A 16,182-nucleotide genomic window follows, 5' to 3' on the forward strand; every position below is an offset into this window, starting at 1 on the left:
GCGTGCTTCCAGGACGCCCGCTGCCACAGCTAAAGCAGACAGAAGAGCGTACACTTGTGTCCCTAATTAACACCTCTGTTCTCATGCAGGTCCTAGGCTGCCTCTGAACAAAAAATACCTAGGGGGGGAGATGAAGTTGCGGTCCTGGAAGATGGCGGGGCGAGCTGCTCTCCCCAGGACATGGGGTCACATTTACAACACGGAGTGACAACGGCAAAGGAGAATACCTCGTGCCTGAGCACCGGGGCTTTGGCCCAGGAATAAAGTGATTTCTACGGGAAGGACTTCACCTAAGTACAGAAGGAAACCGCTGGCTGGGCTCAAGGTGGGGAGTGCTGGCGAGAGCTGTGAACAGAGAAAGGCTGTGAAAAGGCTCCCACAGTTCCGTAAGCCCTACGACTGAGTGGGGCACAGAGGGGAAGGAAAATTCAGGAGGGCAGATGAGAGCCTTTGGAAGAAAGTGGGAACACCGCCAAGAGCTATCCGAAGAGGGGCTCTTTGCAGCTGTATAGCTGTGCCTAAATGAGGCACAGAAGAAGGTCTGGTCAGGAAGAATGAATTCTGTATTGGGCTTGCGTGGCCAGGTTTTGGTAGCGGCGGGGGCTACGGGGGTGGCTTCTGTGAGAAGCTGCCGGAAGCTTCCCCCATGTCCCATAGAGCCAACGCCAGCCGGCTCCTAGACGGACCCGCCGCTGGGCAAGGCCGAGCCCATCAGCGACGGTGGTAGCGCCTCTGTGATAACGTCTGTAAGAAGGGGAAAAGACTGCTGGGCAACAGGAGCCGGAGAGAGGAGTGAGAATATGTGAGAGGAAGGAACAGCTCTGCAGACACCAAGGTCAGTGAAGAAGGAGGGGGAGGAGGTGCTGCAGGCACCGGAGCCGAGATTGCCCCGCAGCCCGTGGTGAAGACGATGGTGAGGCAGGCTGTCCCCCTGCAGCCCATGGAGGTCCATGGTGGAGCAGCGTGGAGGACAGCACGCCGCAGCAGGTGGATGCCCGAAGGAGGCTGTGACCCCGTGGAGAGCCTGCGCTGGAGCAGGCTCCTGGCAGGACCCTTGGACCCCTGGAGACCGAGGAGCCCAGGCTGGAGCAGGGGAAGAGGGCGAGGAGTCCTCCCCCTGAGGAGGGAGGCGCGGCAGAGACCACATGTGATGAGTTGACCGCAAGCCCCCTTCCCCGTCCCCCTGCGCGGCTCCCAGGGGAGGAGGTGGAGGAGAAGCAGGAGTGAACTTGAGCCCGGGAAGAAGGGAGGGGTGGCGGGAAGGTGTTCTAAGATTTAGGTTTTATTTCCCAGTACCCTGCTGGGATGTGATTGGTAATAAAGCCAGTGAACTTCCCCGAGCCGAGTGTGTTTTGCCCGTGGCGGTGAGGGGCGAGCGATCTGTCCCCGTCCTTCTCTGGGCCCAGGAGCCTTTCGCGGTGTTTCCTCTCCCCTGCCCAGCTGAGGAGGGCAGTGACAGAGCGGCTTTGGTGGGCACCTGGCGTCCAGCCGCGGCCAGGCCCCCACCGACCCAGAGGCTGCGCAGCGAGGCAGAGAGCCTGGGTGAGAAAAGGAGGCCGCTGCCCTGAGGGAGGCAGGAGGAGACCCAGAGAGGCCCCCACCCGCTGGGGACAGGGCCCCCAGGCCCGGGCGTGTGGCACCCTGGAGAGCAGAACAGGCAGCCTGAGGAAAGGCTGCCGGCCCGGGGGAAGGGCAGCGCCGACGGCTGGCGGCCGCCTCAGCCCGGCGCCGAGCACAGCTGGGGCGGCCCGGCCCGGCCCGGCCCGGCCCCGCCAGGCCGGGAGCCGCCGCTGTGGGCAGCGGAGCTGCCCCAGGCCCGCGGCCGGGCTGGGCGTCGGAGAGCGGCGGAGCCGCCGCCTGGCTGAGGGCTGCTGGCGAGAGGCGACCGCGGCCCGGCCCGCCGTCCCCGGCACACAGGTGCGTCGCGGGGCTGCTGGCGGGCGGCCGGGGCCGGCGGCGGGAGGGGGCGGCCGGGGCCATGAGGCGCCGTGGCGCGGCGCAGCGGCAGGTTCCGTGGTCTGTTCGTGACCGAGGTGAAGGAGGAGCCGTCGGCCAAGCGGGAGCGCCAGGTGGCCGGGGCGGCACGGGGCCGGGCCGGGGGCAGGCGGGGCCGCAGTCCCCGCGGCGGGGCCGTGGCCGTGGCCGTGGCCGGTCCCCGTGCCCGGGGGAGTCGCTGGGCCGCGGGGAGGGGGACAGCCGAGAGGTTTCGGTGCAGCTCTTGAGCGCAGTGCGCGGTCGAGGTGTCCCTAGGGCTCCCCCCTGAAATGCGGGCCAGAAAGGTCGTTTGGGTGCCGTTTTGGCTCTGTCCCAGGCTTTTCCTGCCAGGTGCATCCAGGTGCTCACCCTGGCGGTGTGTTTGCTTTTGCTCAGTGTGGGCAACAGTCGTGGCGAGGAAGGAGGCCGCTCCAAGGTGGTCGTGCTGGCGGCCTGTGGAAAAGCATCCTGAAAACTCAGCTTGTCTCTCTCTCTCTCTCTCTCTCTCTCTCTGGGTTTTTGGTTTTGGTTTGGTTTTGTCTTTTTTTGTGATCGAAGGCGTATCAGGCTTCTGACAGAAGAATTCATTTGAGGCTGGATATAGGTGTGGAATACTTGCCAAGGGGCAAGTAATGGAGGCCAATCAAAGTTTGTTGTCCCCGAGATGTCGGGACAGATTGGGGTGGCATTCACCTGTCCAGCTGTAGCCCTCCCCCAACTCGCGTTTCCCGGTTTTAGTAGCAGCACCTACTGCTGTCTGTTGGCTGCCCAGAGAACTGGAATGCGTCTGGGTGACTTTCTCCCGCTGGTGTTTGACTTCTGGGTGGAAGAGCGGGAAGGATTGCCAAACCATCAGCAACTGAATTGTTGGGCTCTCAGTGCCAACACCATCTTGATAATGGTGGTGGAAGGGTACCTCCCCGTGCTGGTTTTGTCTGGGATAGAGTTAATCATCTCCATAGTGGGTGCTATGGGGCTGTGCTGCTTTGGATTTGTGCTGAAAACGGTGTTGCTAACACAGGGACGCTTTTGTTACTGCTGAGCAGCGCTCCCACAGCGTCAAGGCCTTTGCTGCTTCTCACCCCACCCCACCAGCGAGTAGGCTGGGGGTGCCCAAGAAGCTGGGAGGGGACACGGGCGGGACAGCTGTCCCCAGCTGAGCGAAGGGGTGTTCCGCACCGTAGGACGTCGTGCTCAGCAATAAAAAGCTGGGGACAGAAGGAGGAAGGGGGAGGTTTGGAGTGATGGCGTTTGTCTTCCCAGGTCAGGCGTGATGGAGCCCTGCTTTCCTGGAGGTGGCAGACAGGCGTACAGTGCAATTCCTGCTGAAAAGGTGGACGGAGCCTGCTGTTGCGTGACTACCTATAAGGGTAATGAGGAAGACCCACATGCAGATTTCTCATGCTGACTAGAAGCCCTGTTTTACTTGCTTTTCACTTTTATGAAGTGAAGTCCGCGCCACACGGACACGTCCTTTAAATACGTGCAGGGACGGGGACTCCACCACTTCCCTGGGCAGCCCGTTCCAGGGCTCGACAACCCTTTTGGGGAGGAAGTTTTTCCTCATACGCAATCTAAACCTCCCCTGGCGCAGCTTGAGGCCGTTTCCTCTCGTCCTGTCACGTGTTACCTGGGAGAAGAGCCCGACCCCCACCTGGCTCCAACCTCCTTGCAGGTAGTTGTGGAGAGGGGTAAGGTCTCCCCTCAGCCTCCTTCTCTCCAGGCAGCAACCCCGTTCCAAACAACCCCCCTTCCCTCAGCCGCAGCAGGGCACAGCCCAGCACAGCCTGCGCCTGCTCAGGCTACCTGTGCTGTGGATAATGTAGGTAAAATAGATAATGTAGATAAAATAGAATACCTCTTTATTTGTATTAGGTACATTTATCGTACACTTACGAACATACAAACACTAGTTTTAAACACAAATGCCCATTTTTACCAGTTTCAAAATGCTACAGCGTCCTTCCTACATCTTAGTTTTGGAATATGCAATTTTATCATCTTCCGATCTCCAGTTGATAAAGCTAAACTGAAATAAGGACATTTTCTTGTCAATTGACGCGCCGGCTTCATCTCCTGTCTACATATCGTTCTCCTTTTCTGTTCACTTCCGTGCCTTCCTGGCTCTGCTGCCAAAACAGATGTACAGACCGTTGTGTGCATAATTTAGTAGAGTGAAACTATATGCTCTTTCAGAAACATCTTAAGAAGTAAGCTTTCAAGACGAGACACAAGACAGAGGTTCTCATCTCTGCTTTCAAGACAGCTGTAAAATGTCTTAGTGGTCCTTAGGGTATCTTGTGAATGTTTGGTAGCCTGGGTCCTTTTCTGAATTGGGACCTGGGCTGATCATCGTTCAGCTATGGCAGGTGCTTCACGAGGAATCCACCAGAGAGACGCAGAGATCACACTCACATGGTCCCTGCTGTGCTTTGGCCAGTGCTACAAGCCAAAACCCGCTTCTTGCAGCTCCTCGCTTTACAGGCGGGAGCATGGTTTGCTTTCCTATCAGTAGTACTGTGACAAATTAGGAATCATGGGTTAGTTAGGCAAAATGACACGTCTGCAAACAAATGGAACTATTAACTGCCCTTTCAGACTGCTCAGCGTTGCTTAGAATCTTGCGGGTTTTGGTTGGGGAAGTTTTAAGGGCAAGTTTACGTTTTCTAGGTGGGCAGAGACGTGTCCCTCTGACTGAAAAGACTGAGTTGTAAAAATTTCTGTCAGACAGTTACCTGAATGGTTGTTTTAAACCTGGAGAACGTTTTTGCACGTGGATTTCTTTTCCTCCAAGTTGGTGCACTGTAAGATCCTGAAGTATGTTTGTCTACAGGAAAAGCATATACATTGTCTCTTAATTTCAGCTACAATTTCCGGAGAGACTCTCTGAGCCTGACATGGGAATTAAATATTACATGAGCTGAAGTGTCAAGGAATGCATCAGGTGAATCATAGCTCATCATCTGAAATACAAGCTAGTGTTAAATACAGACTTTCTCTCTGGTACTTCAAAGATCGTTGGTAATCTTGTGGAGTGTCCGTCGCGCTCCCAGGATCTTCCAAATGAGGCGATTCTGCCACGGACATCCTTGACTTGAACCAAGTGAACGTTCCCGTGTTGAAAATCTTCCCACAGGCATCAGTTGCTTTTAGATTAAACAAACCCATACTGCAGTCTGCTTTTTTGTCTCTGCTTGTGAAAGCAGCAGAGTGTGCTGCCTAATGACTAACCACCTTCTGTAAATTTTGGTTCAAAGTCATTATAATTAATAGTCTGGTTTTCTGTTCATTCCAGCTTAATTCCGTAAATTCAAACTATTAGTTTAACTAATAATAATCCTAAAATTTTCAGTTTATACACAACATGTGAACTATTACCATAGTTTTCCGTCTGGGTCCCAAATCTCCTATTTGTGTTGAGCCGATTCTTTTGTTCGGAGCATTTCCCGCCATATGGCTCAGGTCCTGCTGAAAAGAAAGGTAGCGAAAACGTAACGGTCGTTCTGATGACAAAAATGCTGATCACCTATTTTTTTTTTTTTTTAAGCAATCTATCCTTTTTCAGCCTGGCAATTTGATAAGATGTGTTCTTCAGAACGAAAAAACCCACAACTCTTTGTGCCCGAGATGAAGCAGTGATGTTGGGATTCATTTCACTTAGTTTTATGCATCTGCAAGTAGGAGTTACTCTGCCTGAAGGAGGTTCCTTTTATTGGAAATTAAGGCAGGGAGGCACCTCAGGATGGAGACTGAATCCAGTTTAAGAGAGGTGACTGAAACTGGCAAGATGAAATCGCTTTCTTAACTGCTGATTACTTAAATGCTTTACTACTAAATTTCTTGCTGAAGTTCTGCAATCTACTTGTGCAAATTATGCTGGACCAAATTTACTCTTGCCCCTATTTAGGCATCAGCAACTTAATATTCACCTGCAGGGACAAAACCGAAAGCAGCACAACACAGACAGGTAAATTTGAGGCATTGGAAGAATCCTGTGTAAGCAGGAACCCACCTGTCGATCCATTGAACTTTGGTTCTTGGGTGACGGTACGGTAGACTACATATGCTGATCTTTGAGGTTCTGAAGAATCGAAATAAGTCTTTCTTCCAGTTTCCCTCACGTAAGGCATAGAAGAAGCAGTTTCATCATCCTTACTTTGACCCCTGTGTTGGTAACTTGGTTTTACTTTGGGCTCTGAAGTGTGAATTCCTAAAAGTGAAAAAAGAAACAAAAATGTTGTGCTGTTACTCCAAATTTGTCCTACTGCAGGAGACTGGAGGCTGGAAGACAAGGTTAAAAAAATGTTCTTTGTGGATAGTCCAATCCAGATCGGGATTGTCCGTATTTGCCACTAAGAACAGAAATCAGCTAGGTGGTGCTAAATCACCGAGCAGTTGAGTAAATAAAAGTGAATAAGCCAAGGGTTTTCTCAAAATACCTTTGCCTGTTCCTGTAGTAGGTGAATTTCTTGGCTTCTCAGAAATCCGTTTCTCTTCCTTTGCTTCTTTACCGTGATGGTTCTTTACCAGCTCAGTCTGGTTTGTTTCTGAGGGATTAAAATAGCACATATTGACTTTTTAAAAAAGCTCGCAAAATTTTCTGATCCAAAAATGCGGTGGTGTTTTGAAAACCTAATCTCCCACTTCGTACACAGGTCTTCTTGGGTGGAACATGGTTTTACATGTTAATTATTCTAAAAGTATCATTCCTCAAAAGGTAAGCAAAAGTGTCTATATTTCCTCTAGCAGAGGAAATCTTGAAAGCGAACTCACAGACTGACTATAAACACAAAGGCCGGATACGTCCTTTCTCTGCACTGCCTAGGTGGTGTGTGGACCTCTGGAACCTCCATGGTTGAGCCCGTGGAGACCAATGCCCTCCGAAGGAGACCACCTGGCTGAACCATGAATGGCTTCTTCTGTCTGGAGCATCTAGGTACATCCTGGACGTGGGCAGTTCGTGAACAGAACAAAACACTACCCATGAGGAGGCTAAAATTGTAATAGCATTGGTTGCGTAGGCAAGCCCACTTCCAACTACAAACAGAACTTTACAGGGAAGGCTGCAGCATAAAGTAGCCCCAGCGCTCTCCAGCTGGCCCCTGCGACTCCGCAGGAAGAGGCGGCTTTGCCTGTTCTTCCTTTGCTCCTGCGCTTTTGGTCAATAAGCTCTTTTGGTTCCTCTCAGATCAGGCCAGAATGCAGCAGAAACTCTGTACTTCTGCTTCAGTTTAGGGGGTAGTTTAAAGCCAAAAGCATCATAAATCCATCCCAATCAAAACTCCAGGGAAATCCTAGTTGTAGAAGAATACCATGCAAAGCAAGCTCATTCTTTCGCCCACTGCTGGGAGGAAAAAAGTTGAACGCTTCTTGAGAGGAAACTGAAATGCTACTGCAAAACTGTTTCTACCACTTTCCGTATCGAGAGAAAAAACGAGAAGTTAAAGGTGGACTATTTTGAGCGTTATTAAATACTTTCAAAAGAATAAATCACATAAACGATTCTGCAGAAACCAGGGATCAGAATATTCGTGCACATCTGCGTGTCTTTGGATTCATCCCTCTGAGATGGGTAGCGAAAGGAATTCTTGCTATCAAGGTGGCTAAATGATTGTTCATGAATATTCTATCTGACTAATTGTAAAGCTTCATAAAGCTTTCCGTTTCTCTCTGTGGATACTGCTGCAATCTACTTGTGCAAATTATGCTGGACCAAATTTACGCTTGCCCCTATTTAGGCATCAGCAACTTAATATTCACCTGCAGGGACAAAACCGAAAGCAGCACAACACAGACAGGTAAATTTGAGGCATTGGAAGAATCCTGTGTAAGCAGGAACCCACCTGTCGATCCATTGAACTTTGGTTCCTGGGTGACGGTACGGTAGACTACATATGCTGATCTTTGAGGTTCTGAAGAATCGAAATAAGTCTTTCTTCCAGTTTCCCTCACGTAAGGCATAGAAGAAGCAGTTTCATCATCCTTACTTTGACCCCTGTGTTGGTAACTTGGTTTTACTTTGGGCTCTGAAGTGTGAATTCCTAAAAGTGAAAAAGCAAACAAAAATGTTGTGCTGTTACTCCAAATTTGTCCTACTGCAGGAGACTGGAGGCTGGAAGACAAGGTTAAAAAAATGTTCTTTGTGGATAGTCCAATCCAGATCGGGATTGTCCGTATTTGCCACTAAGAACAGAAATCAACTAGGTGGTGCTAAATCACCGAGCAGTTGCGTAAATAAAAGTGAATAAGCCAAGGGTTTTCTCAAAATACCTTTGCCTGTTCCTGTAGTAGGTGAATTTCTTGGCTTCTCAGAAATCCATTTCTCTTCCTTTGCTTCTTTACCGTGATGGTTCTTTACCAGCTCAGTCTGGTTTGTTTCTGAGGGATTAAAATAGCACATATTTACTGTTTTATAAAAGCTCACAAAATTTTCTGATCCAAAAATGCGGTGGTGTTTTGAAAACCTAATCTCCCACTTCATACACAGGTCTTCTTGGGTGGAACATGGTTTTACACGTTAATTTTTCTAAAAGTATCATTCCTCAAAAGGAAAGTGGCTGTATTCCTTCTAGCAGAGTTCGTGGTCACAAAATCTTGAAAGCAACCTCCAAAACTGACTGATAAACACAAAGACCAAGGCTACTTTGAACTTGTACAGTTGCTGTGAGCAGGTCTGGCTCCAAAGGCTTCTCATTATGAATTAGAAAATCTTCATGAATACTGTATTTAGGGTTTACAGTTTAAAAGTACAAACGTTTGCTTGGAATCCACATACACATTCGTAATTCCTGAGAATGAAAAGTTGCGTGCAATGTATGTGTGCGTTCACAGGGGGAAGAAGTAAGTCCTTCTGGGAAGTCAAAGTGTAGCATCGAAATGGGAACGCAATGCAAAGGGACTCGGAGGCACAGGGTGACAGACACCTTGTGAGCTCGGAGTGTGTGTCGTTACAAGAGAACTCAGTTAGCAACAGAACAGGAACCGTGATATGGTCCAGTCTACCGGTGCTTGTTTCTCATCCCTTGCACATGAGGTATGCTTTGCCTCTGTCTCAGTTGTATCAGTTCAGCTGTGTGTTGCCCTGCAAGCTGAACAACTAAAATGAGGTGGCATAAAAAATAGCTTCAATTTATAAAAGGATTATTTTAATCCTCAGGCACTTCAGTGATACAGTTTAGAGCATGGGCCTGCAAATAGTTTTAACAGCTGAACTGGCATGGCTGACGTAGTGACAAACAGCCTTGCAGAAATGCCATTGAATGGCTGGAGATTCAACCTTCCTATAGCAGCTTTACCTCCGATGTCAGCACACCTAGTAGCTAAGGCTGTTCTACTCCATGCATGTCCTTTTTATAACTCCACAGAACCATGTATTTTCTATGCAATAGTTTCTCCCTATAGCAGTAATTTAAAAAGTGGCAAACATTGTCCAAGCAGATGAAAAGTACTTGCCTTTCTGCACGTCTCGCTCGGTAGCTTCCAAGGGTAATGGCTCATTTTCCCGAGGTGAAGACACAGTTGTGGTTGATTGGTGTTCGTGAGGGTACTGAATCCTGTAATACTCTCCTAAACATACCCCAAGAGGGAAAAAAAAACCCCAGAGTTTCCTATATTGGCAGCATTGCTGTTTAGGAAAGAGTGACCAATGTCATATTTACCAGATTTGTAGCATATGTCCTTTATTGCTCTTTCCTCTTCAACATCTGCAGCAGTCTTAGGCACCCAATTGGAAACATCTGTAGGAAGTATTTTTAAAAGATTACTAGAGAGTTGTACAAAGACGTTCAACAATTCTTAATAATCAAATACCTGAATGAATTTCATTTTGGTCACGATTTGTTTTTTTTTTGCTGACTGCGACCTCTGCTTCTGGACAGAAAAATGATTCCTTAACAGCAGGTATTTCCAAGTGCAACGTGCTGATGACAAAAATGCTGATCACCTATTTTTTTTTTTTTAAGCAATCTATCCTTTTTCAGCCTGGCAATTTGATAAGATGTGTTCTTCAGAACGAAAAAACCCACAACTCTTTGTGCCCGAGATGAAGCAGTGATGTTGGCATTCATTTCACTTAGTTTTATGCATCTGCAAGTAGGGGTTACTCTGCCTGAAGGAGGTTCCTTTTATTGGAAATTAAGGCAGGGAGGCACCTCAGGATGGAGACTGAATCCAGTTTAAGAGAGGTGACTGAAACTGGCAAGATGAAATCGCTTTCTTAACTGCTGATTACTTAAATGCTTTACTACTAAATTTCTTGCTGAAGTTCTGCAATCTACTTGTGCAAATTATGCTGGACCAAATTTACTCTTGACCCTATTTAGGCATCAGCAACTTAATATTCACCTGCAGGGACAAAACCGAAAGCAGCACAACACAGACAGGTAAATTTGAGGCATTGGAAGAATCCTGTGTAAGCAGGAACCCACCTGTCGATCCATTGAACTTTGGTTCTTGGGTGACGGTACGGTAGACTACATATGCTGATCTTCAAGGTCCTGAAGAATCGAAATAAGTCTTTCTTCCAGTTTCCCTCACGTAAGGCATAGAAAGAGCAGTTTCTTCATCCTTACTTTGACCCCTGTGTTGGTAACTTGGTTTTACTTTGGGCTCTGAAGTGTGAATTCCTAAAAGTGAAAAAGCAAACAAAAATGTTGTGCTGTTACTCCAAATTTGTCCTACTGCAGGAGACTGGAGGCTGGAAGACAAGGTTAAAAAAATGTTCTTTGTGGATAGTCCAATCCAGATCGGGATTGTCCGTATTTGCCACTAAGAACAGAAATCAGCTAGGTGGTGCTAAATCACCGAGCAGTTGAGTAAATAAAAGTGAATAAGCCAAGGGTTTTCTCAAAATACCTTTGCCTGTTCCTGTAGTAGGTGAATTTCTTGGCTTCTCAGAAATCCATTTCTCTTCCTTTGCTTCTTTACCGTGATGGTTCTTTACCAGCTCAGTCTGGTTTGTTTCTGAGGGATTAAAATAGCACATATTTACTGTTTTATAAAAGCTCACAAAATTTTCTGATCCAAAAATGCGGTGGTGTTTTGAAAACCTAATCTCCCACTTCATACACAGGTCTTCTTGGGTGGAACATGGTTTTACACGTTAATTTTTCTAAAAGTATCATTCCTCAAAAGGAAAGTGGCTGTATTCCTTCTAGCAGAGTTCGTGGTCACAAAATCTTGAAAGCAACCTCCAAAACTGACTGATAAACACAAAGACCAAGGCTACTTTGAACTTGTACAGTTGCTGTGAGCAGGTCTGGCTCCAAAGGCTTCTCATTATGAATTAGAAAATCTTCATGAATACTGTATTTAGGGTTTACAGTTTAAAAGTACAAACGTTTGCTTGGAATCCACATACACATTCGTAATTCCTGAGAATGAAAAGTTGCGTGCAATGTATGTGTGCGTTCACAGGGGGAAGAAGTAAGTCCTTCTGGGAAGTCAAAGTGTAGCATCGAAATGGGAACGCAATGCAAAGGGACTCGGAGGCACAGGGTGACAGACACCTTGTGAGCTCGGAGTGTGTGTCGTTACAAGAGAACTCAGTTAGCAACAGAACAGGAACCGTGATATGGTCCAGTCTACCGGTGCTTGTTTCTCATCCCTTGCACATGAGGTATGCTTTGCCTCTGTCTCAGTTGTATCAGTTCAGCTGTGTGTTGCCCTGCAAGCTGAACAACTAAAATGAGGTGGCATAAAAAATAACTTCAATTTATAAAAGGATTATTTTAATCCTCAGGCACTTCAGTGATACAGTTTAGAGCATGGGCCTGCAAATAGTTTTAACAGCTGAACTGGCATGGCTGACATAGTGACAAACAGCCTTGCAGAAATGCCATTGAATGGCTGGAGATTCAACCTTCCTATAGCAGCTTTACCTCCGATGTCAGCACACCTAGTAGCTAAGGCTGTTCTACTCTATGCATGTCCTTTTTATAACTCCACAGAACCATTTATTTTCTATGCAATAGTTTCTCCCTATAGCAGTAATTTAAAAAGTGGCAAACATTGTCCAAGCAGATGAAAAGTACTTGCCTTTCTGCACGTCTCGCTCGGTAGCTTCCAAGGGTAATGGCTCATTTTCCCGAGGTGAAGACACAGTTGTGGTTGATTGGTGTTCGTGAGGGTACTGAATCCTGTAATACTCTCCTAAACATACCCCAAGAGGGAAAAAAAAACCCCAGAGTTTCCTATATTGGCAGCATTGCTGTTTAGGAAAGAGTGACCAATGTCATATTTACCAGATTTGTAGCATATGTCCTTTATTGCTCTTTCCTCTTCAACATCTGCAGCAGTCTTAGGCACCCAATTGGAAACATCTGTAGGAAGTATTTTTAAAAGATTACTAGATAGTTGTACAAAGACGTTCAACAATTCTTAATAATCAAATACCTGAATGAATTTCATTTTGGTCACGATTTGGTTTTTTTTGCTGACTGTGACCGAAACATCTTCAGTCCTCATTTTCAAAATAATCCTGCCTTTACACTCAAAAGGAAATCTTGCGATTAACCATGTGACCAGGGAGTGGTTGTCACAAAACCCCTGCCCAAAGTTACTGTCCTGCAACGTCTGCCGGCAGAGCTGGTGAAGTGAGTGCTCCTTACCTGTCTCAGTGAAGGCTAACTAAGATTAGCCAAGCCCTGCTGTTTCTAGTTTTGAGATGAATGTGGCTTCCTCAGACTGAAACCGAGTTGGGAAGCACTAACAGGCAGCCCTGCCAGCCAACCTGAAGGGCAGGGGGAAAGTGAAAAGCAGCTTGGGGCTGCCTGAGAACTAGCAGAGTAATTTGCGGAGTGCACGCATGAGAGTAGGTCGTTCCCTCACTTTCACTCTGCGGGAATGTGCAATTGCTTCCTTCCCTGTGAATCTCTCATCTCTAAGTGACATACCTTCACTAGTTTAACTACATTTAAAAAAAAAAAAAAAAGTATTTGTACGTGTACACAGGCAGTTAAACCAGCGCAGAGTGTTGTATGGATTCTCTTTGCTAGATTTAAGGATAACTTTCTGTAATAAAACGAGACTGCCTAGAGGGTTTTGGAAATCAGTGGAACAAATTACTTAAGCTGAAGTCACACCACTATCGTTCCTAAACAATCCTGTGAGTTCGCCTTCAGTGACCAGTGTGTACAGCCCCTGTTCAAAAGCTTGTTTGCAGAAGAGGAGTGCCTCCTCAACTCGTAATTTCGTCCCTGAATTTTGAGCAATTTTGGAATCGAAACCCATGCTACTGCCTTGTAAAAGAAAGAAAAAAACTCTTTACGAGTCTCTTCATCCTGCTCCGTATCGTCCTCTTCATCCTCTTCGTCGTTGAGGTTTATGATCAGTGGAGGGTGAATTGGTCTTAAAATAGTCTCTTGAGTTCTGAGTGGTTCTTGACGATGGGCTGGATGCAGAATCCCTTCTTGGACACCCTGTTGTAATGGGGCATCTGCAGAAAAGAACGTGATCTTGATTTTGTTTGGAGGGAACTAGATATCGAATCCAAGCTCAGACCAGCAGGTGTAGTTTTGAAATCCTTATCATACTGAAGGACTCGTTACATAGACAGATTGTGCCTTTTAGGCAAAATACTTTAATTTAAAATAATAATAATTTACACTTCATTAGAAGAAAATCAGAAAAGACAGTCTTTTCCTCAGGCATTTCTATCTCCCCATAATGTCTGCAGCAAAACGGTTTCAGCACTGGGATAGCATTTTCTGAGCGCCAGGAAATGCAAGGGACTGAAAATAAACATGGTGAAAAATGGTGGGTCCATTTGTATTGTTGAAGCCGACCAATTTGCAGCTATAGATACAACCCGGATTCTGTGCATTCTATCAGAAGTATTGAAGCGGGCTATGTTTTGCAGTTTGAAAGCGAGAAGGTGAAGCACGGGCATTTTCTTTTATTCCAGGTGTTGTTAGTTGTGTGCATCTCTTGCTTGCCTACGAGCAGCATGCGTATCATCTTAAACCCATTTCAGTACCACTCCTGCAGATGGGATTTGTTGTATCTCATGCAAGAGAAAGTAAGGTGCAACACTTTAGCTTGATAGAGCCTTTTTCAGTGTCCCGACTAGGATATTATTAGCTCTGCGGAGTGTAAGCCCAATCAAACTTAAATGAGTTTAACAAGATTTTGAAGTATTAAGCGGAATAAATGCAGTGTTGGTATTGGCAATGTTATTGTGGAGCACGCGGACTTTGAATTTGAATCCATGTAACGTGTTGTGCTCTATCAACAGATACTGCTACTAGTGGAAGGAGGATCCATAGCATGACAGCTCAAAACCCCCATATGGCCCCCCTATTCAAATGCCAGGGCAATTCCTTTCTGTGCCTTGAACTTGCTGGGAGAGCAGACCGTACCTGAGTGATTTGCCATGGTACAGTTCTCGACCTTAATAGATATTACGGGAGCGCTGGAAGGACGATTTTGTGTATTTACTTACGCTAAGGAACAAATTGTTGAGAAAGTATTGTTACTCACTGTTGCTAGGTGGCAAAAAAAGTCCATTTATATGACGAGGTTTGCTATGATGGAATGCGCAGCTGATCCTCATGCAGCCTATGGGTTGTGTTTCCCAGTAACAGCGGATGTTGCTGTACTTCTGCTGCAGGAGAAAACGGTTTTCAGATCTTGTAAAAAGAAGCAGAAAAAGGACCAAATGGATGAATAGGTGGTGCCCTGCTGTGCAGATTTTGTGGAACCACATTCTGATATTTTAGAACGTTTAAAGTTATCTTAAGCTCCAGATAACTCTAAAGTTGCCCCGAGTGAGCTCAGACAAATAGGAACTCGGGTTTATAGCCTGGCTATGACCTACATCCCAGCGGAGAGCTGCAAATGCCAGGTTGCCGGTTACTTTTTAACGCGTTTCTGTGTAATTTTTTAAAGGAAGACAAAGTCACACGTGAAAATATTGGAATATCACCCGGTTCCAGACATTAACAGCTGGGGCTAGGAGCAGCACCTCCAAAACACGCCGCTCTTGGACTGTAGTCAGTACCACTGGACCATCTGCCGAGACACGCTGGGGTCTGGAGCCGAGGTATCAACTTCTACCTTTACATAATAAACCTCCCTTTCAAGACGGATATATCAGGAAAATGAAGGCTACAAACCACTCTGCAATCTACAGCATTTACCTGTGCATAGTGGGAATAGAAATGGGAATAGCTGTCACTCCCAGCTGCGGCCATTTTCACCTCCTGTGCTTCTCCACTCTCTTAACGCTGGCAGAACATACAGGAAAACGTTAAAGCTATCAACGTTCAGGCAAATTGTAATCTTATCCTGAAAGCGGGAGTTTTCTTTCAAAAACTGGACCTTCAGAACCTTAGCTCTGCTGCTTTTTTGAAACAAAACTCCCACAGACAGCAAAATACGCTTGAACGAAGGAGGTGGTACCTTCTCCAGCCTTGCTGAACCGACGAAGGCAGTTGCTAGCCGGTATAGAATGTTACCTTTCCACGGTTGCCAACCGCTCCTCCAGCTGGTGACATCAGCGTGATGGCGCTGCGTGGCCTGTCCAGCTTGAACATCTTCCTTTGTCTGCATTGCTTCAGAGTGAAGTACGGGAAATCGGACCGTTGCAAAGAGTCTCCCATTCCGGTGTTTCTTTAACGTAACATGGACCGAACCCATTTGGCGGGGCTCAGTACCCAGCTTCTTGCCGTGGGACCTGTGGCCTTAGAAACAAAGCTTTGGCACCACAAAGACAAACCTTGTTCGTTGACTCTTTGTAACCAAAACCCTCGTGCCCAATGTTTTTCTTACTGGACCTCTTTCTTTGGATGGGGAAACTTGCTGCTTCCCACTAGTGCACTCTTAGCTGTTAACTGCTTGCGTTGTTGGGGTTCATTGCTTCTGCGTGCTTCCAGGACGCCCGCTGCCACAGCTAAAGCAGACAGAAGAGCGTACACTTGTGTCCCTAATTAACACCTCTGTTCTCATGCAGGTCCTAGGCTGCCTCTGAACAAAAAATACCTAGGGCGGAGATGAAGTTGCGGTCCTGGAAGATGGCGGGGCGAGCTGCTCTCCCCAGGACATGGGGTCACATTTACAACACGGAGTGACAACGGCAAAGGAGAATACCTCGTGCCTGAGCACCGGGGCTTTGGCCCGGGAATAAAGTGATTTCTACGGGAAGGACTTCACCTAAGTACAGAAGGAAACCGCTGGCTGGGCTCAAGGTGGGGAGTGCTGGCGAGAGCTGTG

General features: G+C 47.2%; 1 protein-coding gene and 1 long non-coding RNA gene across 2 annotated transcripts; one reads left to right on the forward strand and one right to left on the reverse strand.

Moving 5' to 3' along the window:
- Nucleotides 1-1,952: 1,952 nt before the first annotated feature.
- LOC148054568 (uncharacterized) lies at nucleotides 1,953-15,956 on the forward strand. Its single transcript, XR_015706497.1, has 4 exons — nucleotides 1,953-2,069; nucleotides 3,238-3,344; nucleotides 14,860-15,013; nucleotides 15,923-15,956. It is a non-coding gene; the product is annotated as an uncharacterized LOC148054568 (long non-coding RNA).
- Nucleotides 3,876-14,864, reverse strand: LOC148054569 (uncharacterized protein C12orf50 homolog). The gene is made up of 12 exons (XM_087763967.1): nucleotides 14,452-14,864; nucleotides 13,241-13,408; nucleotides 11,041-11,049; nucleotides 9,633-9,710; nucleotides 9,427-9,540; nucleotides 8,245-8,352; nucleotides 7,818-8,015; nucleotides 6,414-6,521; nucleotides 5,987-6,184; nucleotides 5,353-5,442; nucleotides 4,710-4,801; nucleotides 3,876-4,103 (listed from the first exon to the last, which is right to left on the reverse strand). The coding sequence occupies exons 1-12, from the start codon at nucleotides 14,675-14,677 to the stop codon at nucleotides 4,044-4,046; spliced, it is 1,449 nt and encodes a 482-aa protein (XP_087620093.1). The 5' UTR covers nucleotides 14,678-14,864; the 3' UTR covers nucleotides 3,876-4,043.
- Nucleotides 15,957-16,182: the final 226 nt, after the last annotated feature.

This window comes from Nipponia nippon, unplaced genomic scaffold (genome assembly GCF_047370975.1).
Source record: "Nipponia nippon isolate SJK-2023a ecotype South Korea unplaced genomic scaffold, ASM4737097v1 scaffold_3, whole genome shotgun sequence".
In the NCBI taxonomy this organism is placed as follows: domain Eukaryota; kingdom Metazoa; phylum Chordata; class Aves; order Pelecaniformes; family Threskiornithidae; genus Nipponia; species Nipponia nippon.

Bases quoted from the DNA above. Each gene is read 5' to 3' on its own strand.
- LOC148054569 (XM_087763967.1), bottom strand. From the start codon at position 14,677: ATGTGGTTCCACAAAATCTGCACAGCAGGGCACCACCTATTCATCCAT. The intron at 13,409-14,451 runs GTGAGTAACAAT...TCTTTTCTGCAG, and splicing joins TTTTTTGCCACCTAGCAACA to ATGCCCCATTACAACAGGGT. The intron at 9,541-9,632 runs GTAAATATGACA...GGGTATGTTTAG, and splicing joins GGACATATGCTACAAATCTG to GAGAGTATTACAGGATTCAG.